Below are 5,233 nucleotides of genomic sequence, written 5' to 3' on the forward strand. Positions count from 1 at the left end.
TCAACTTTGAAATCTATTGTGTGGTATCACATATCTCAAAGTAAAGTAAAAACATAAAGATAATCAGCATGTTTACCATGCAAAACTATGTAAATGCATAGTATAATAATGGGGAAGCACAAAATTACTGTGCAAATTTACAGTGGCAAACCTTTATAAGGGATGCTGCCTTTCAGAAGCCGATTATGATACACAAACTGTATTCCTTGTGATATTACTCACTAAATTCACAAAATACCTCACTATTAAATTACTATGGACAAAAAATTCCAGGAGACCTATGTTCTAATACCCCGCATGTTCTACATTCTTTCAGAGCCAAACATGCAGGAGTTCTGGGCACTGAACTGAAAATGTAAAGAGGCTGGATAGAGTGTGTCTGGGGTAGGGGCTCGCTTCATGGGAATGGAAGAGAGAAGAGGTCTTTTGAAGGACAATAAATATGTACTACAGAGTTACAAAATAGCAGGCTTTCCGAATGTGAGATAATGAATCACTGATCCGTACCGTTTAATAAGTGGATCTTACTGAAGAAAATAAAAAAAGGAAACGATGGCAACATTTAATATGTGATTCAAAGGTTTTGTTTTTCATTCTGTTGTTCAGAAACAAGATATGCAACATATTCAAAACCAGAAGGGATACTACTTCTCATAATATTAAAAATATTTTTGTTTTAGAAGCTAACAGTATTTTGGTAATATTTTAACTTTAAAACGTCATCAAAAGGTTACACTATTGGTAATATCTAACTCTTTCAATGTAATGGTATATAATATGTTTAATTTTTTATATACAGTGTTCCTTTAATTAAAATTCAGGTTTTTATTGCAGGACGTTTTTTTTTTTTTTTTACGTTAAACAGTGTGAATTGGTTTTATACTGTGCTGCATGTTTTGTAATGGATGAACTTGCAAAAAGTTTCTGGATAGGGTGTAACCTAAATGTGAAAGCACTCCTTTTGTAAGATAATGTATATGCCTACAAAAATATAGGATACTGGAGCTTTAAGAGCAAAATATTTTATAACCCAGCAATACAAGTGGCAACAAGCTGACTAATATCCCTTTGAAATAAATAGGTAAACAAATTCACCTTAAAGAGTTTTTAGTCACAATAATGTAAAATGTCCCTAATTTCCATATTAACCCCTCAAGCAGTACGGTAACTCAAAAATGAGTGCTGGAGACAGGCAGATAAAACAGATAGAACAAAGTTGATTTTGGATACATTTTAATAGTATAACGGGAATACGAAAATAATACAAGGGCTGAATTGCTCATACCTGATGCATTGCTTGAGTCTGTGCAATAAACTTTAAATTGGTTTCTGCCAGGCTGCTTAGCAACTGTAAAACAACCTATTTTAGCTCCAGAGTTTCTTCTAGAAAGCCCAATATGTTCTAAGAAGCTAACTGAAAAGAATGGGGCAGTAGTAGTACAAAGCTGTTTATCTTTTACAATTGGACGTTGCTAAGATTAGATACTTAGCACACAGGTATTAGCTTCAAATACTTTAGCCTCAAATAATAATCTAATAAAACACATTTGTTTACTACAGCAAAAGTAGCACTACAAAACGCTCTTAAGCCGACAGTCTGAGATCCCCTCTATTATGGCAAAAAATCATTTTGTGAACATTCCCCTCATACCATAAATAATGATGCTGAGGAGATACCAAGTGCTGTGTATATCAGAATTGTGTCAGAAATATATGTAGACAATACTGAAGTAATCATTGTAGATATTTTTATATGCAAAATATTTTACTAAGCAATGTATTTCTTGTTCACTTTCATATATTATTTTAGTGATATTTTTCATGAGTGAAGCTGAAACTCTTTAGTACTACCAAAATATTGAAGTGAACAGTGTGCAGTATTTACCATATGTACAGTGCCATTTATACCTCTGTGTATAACACTTATTTTATTAATATATGTATATTTAAATGCTTCTATTTACAACATTTATGAAAAACGTTGTATTGTATTGCTCATCTTTGTTTGACTAAAATACCAATGTTTTCTAAACAAACCATGTCCAAATGTATGTTTCTTATAATTTGTGACATTTTAAAGACCTTTGTTAAAATAAAACTATGGGAACACTGTACTTAGTGTCCTGGGGAAACGTATTGGCATGGTACAGGCTTTAATGCTTTAACTATGGGCTTCAGTGCACAGTGCTACATTAATATGCTTCCCCACCTCACTTCCCCACAATCAGCCTGGAAGAGGCTTTTCAGTAATTAAATAACACTATATGTAAATATATTTAAGCAGAAACAGCAGTACAGAATCATACAGAACTCATAATACATATTAATAGGATTAATACAATATCAGGAAAGAAATGAAACATTTTAGCCATAAGACACACTATAGTACAAGTCTTGCTGCCAGTATTGGATTATGGAGATGTTATCAGTTTGCTACTGCAGCTGGTCTTTTTTTAACAGACTTTGCAGATTTATACTGCAGTGTGATTCCATGACACACCACTGTCCTATGTGTGATAAAGTGGATTTGCTTTGTCTAATTTCAATTAGAAACTTCCATCAGTGCCAAAAATATTTTAGTGTGCACAAAATCAAATGGCAGCCTCTCTGACCAGTCTGTTACAATTCTGTTCTAATAATTATTCATTATGTTAAACAATTAGCCATAACTGCTGCATTGCATCTGTTAGGAAGTCCATTGGAAAGTGTTTGTTTATTTTGCTCCATCAAGCAGGAAAGGTTAGTCACCACAGTGACTGGTATCACATGGAATGCAATTACCATTGCAAAACTGAGAACAAATGTACCACTTCTGGTACAGTCATTGGTAGTAATTGACCATTATCTGGAGTACAACAACTGCAGACTGACCCATTAGATCATTTGCATAGATTAGAACAGAAAGTTATCTATTTAGTCAAATAAGATATTTAATAAGGCTCTGGGTGCTAAAAAAAAAGTATTCACCAATACCTGTTGACGTATCAGAGCGTTTAATATCTCTCATTCAAACGATAAGGCCAATCAGACGATCGTTCATACTGATGTTTGTATTCCTTAAATGTATGTGGTGTTCTGTTCCACTGTAAATATTGTAGCGTTCTGTGCTATGGGGATGAGACAGACTCGGGAGAGACCAGATGAGGTTCCACGTACTTTTATTTTTTTAATTTCTTTAATAACACAACGAAACCCTGTTTGGGCCGGGGTTCACGCCAAAATAACAAATAGCTGTCTCTCTCTCTTTTACACCGCAGACTCACCGACAAGCACTCTCTCAGCCGGTACTCTGTCTCTCGTAACCGCTCTCCAGTCAGACATTCACACGCATTCCCCCGCTCGCGGCTTCCCCCCCCTCCTACTTATAGCCTCTGGGGGAACCGCCCACTGCACACACACGCATGCACTCACGCAGACACACACCAACGGCGTGCCCCGTACCCTCACAATACATGGAACCTTAAACAGGACGTAACAAACAAGACAAACACAATGTCCAGGATGCTGCCATCGCCAGGGTCGTTACACAATGTATGATTGTGGTGACATCTAGTGGATGTTCGGAAAACTGTATCAAATGCTCTTTTGTGTTCTCGGTGCATTGGATCTTTGGCACTAGTCATGTAAGGTGTTTGAACTTGAACTTGAAAAAAAGGTACTGTACAGTGTTATGTTTAGAACAAGAAATTAAGGCTTCAAACTTATGTTACACATCTCATTTTAACTATCCATGAACTGTTTAGACTACCGGTATATTTAAAATACGGTAGTGTCAAAAATATGTTATTTTCATTTTCATTCAGTCATATTTTATTTTTAAACGTAGTTATTTTATGTATGGGTGAGTAGAGACATGAAATGACAACATTTCACAAAAGGTTTGGTTCTCGTGTAGCTACTGAGGGGTGCAGGGAGCGCCGACCTATCTCGGGCAGGGAGAGCACCGCTTCCGTACTTCACGTGTAGAATATTTAACTGTTTTGCTACTATTAATACATGAAGATATATATATATATATATATATATATATATATATATATATATATATATATATATATATATATATATATATATATATATATATATATATATATGTGTGTGTGTGTGTGTGTGTGTGTGTGTGTATAACCCATACAAATAAGCAAATAATACAATAACCGTAAGAAACCCTTGAGAGATAAATAATGTTTGAATTTGCGTGCCTGGTCTTATGGCAAGCCAAATTATCATTTAGAGATATCTCTAATTCATTTATAGATATCTCTAAATATTTGAAGATATCTCTAAATCATTTCCAGATATCTCTATATATTTGAATATATCTTAAAATGCAATTAGAGATATCTCTAAATGATAATTTGGCTTGCCATATGGTCTAGAATAGTGAGTGAGAGGTGAAGGGAACCTGTATCAACGTTGTGTTGAGGTGTCAGCGTTTTACAATTAGACGTAATAATTGGGACAGTTCTTATTTTTAGACCCATATATCAGAAATCAAATAGATAAAAAATAAGCTAAACATTTATTTAAAAGATAAAACTGCAATCGCAACAAACAAATAAAGGACATGTGGTCTTACACAAGTATTTTATTGCAAACAGATGCACTTGTTTCAAAACCGGGGGGGGGGGAGTCGAGTGTTAAGCATCATCATCATAATAATAATAATAATAATAATAATAATAATAATAATAATAATAATTTCAAGATGTAATCCTGTTTATGTTTAAGTTAATAAGTTGTAATGAAGGTCTTAATAAGTTGTATGAAGGTCGTGTATAATTATAAGTTTCGCTTCGTAGTCCACCACGCAAACAGCGCGATATTATTACTGTATATTTCTTAATATTGCTAAAGTTGGAAATGGAACCTTTATACATCGCGAGGTTATATAGCTACTGTAGAGTGACATAAACGCGGTTCTGTTGTGTGTTGGGAAACGGGGACGACAGGGCGGGACTGGACGGGACGGGACGGGTTGGGTTGGGTTGGTTGGGGGTGTGGGGTGAGGGTATTTAATAGCGACCCCTCACTTCTAAATATAGAACTATATCCCTGATTCTCTATATATAGGGATCGGTTTTCTTTATGGTATTGTGCTTTACATCATTGTTTTCTAACTTGCCATAACATTAACGTGCATAAGAGTTTCCACAACATGTCATCAAACATGGAACGGGGTGTTATTTTGACTCTTCCCGCTCACCGTAGCCCTATCCCGGATGTAGTGGCT

The 5,233-nt window shown here is 35.1% G+C and overlaps 1 protein-coding gene across 2 annotated transcripts in view; it reads left to right on the top strand.

The window, feature by feature from the left end:
* The window catches only part of LOC117416185 (uncharacterized), a 46,047-nt gene extending 43,919 nt beyond the window's left edge, over positions 1 to 2,128 (top strand). For both annotated transcript variants that reach the window (XM_034027260.3, XM_034027261.3), the window contains one exon: positions 317 to 2,128. In XM_034027260.3, the coding sequence (XP_033883151.3) occupies position 317 (1 nt within the window). In that variant the 3' untranslated portion in view covers positions 318 to 2,128. The remainder of the gene's footprint in view (positions 1 to 316) is intronic.
* The last annotated feature ends 3,105 nt before the right edge of the window (positions 2,129 to 5,233 follow it).

This window comes from Acipenser ruthenus, chromosome 7, assembly GCF_902713425.1.
Source record: "Acipenser ruthenus chromosome 7, fAciRut3.2 maternal haplotype, whole genome shotgun sequence".
Taxonomy (NCBI): domain Eukaryota; kingdom Metazoa; phylum Chordata; class Actinopteri; order Acipenseriformes; family Acipenseridae; genus Acipenser; species Acipenser ruthenus.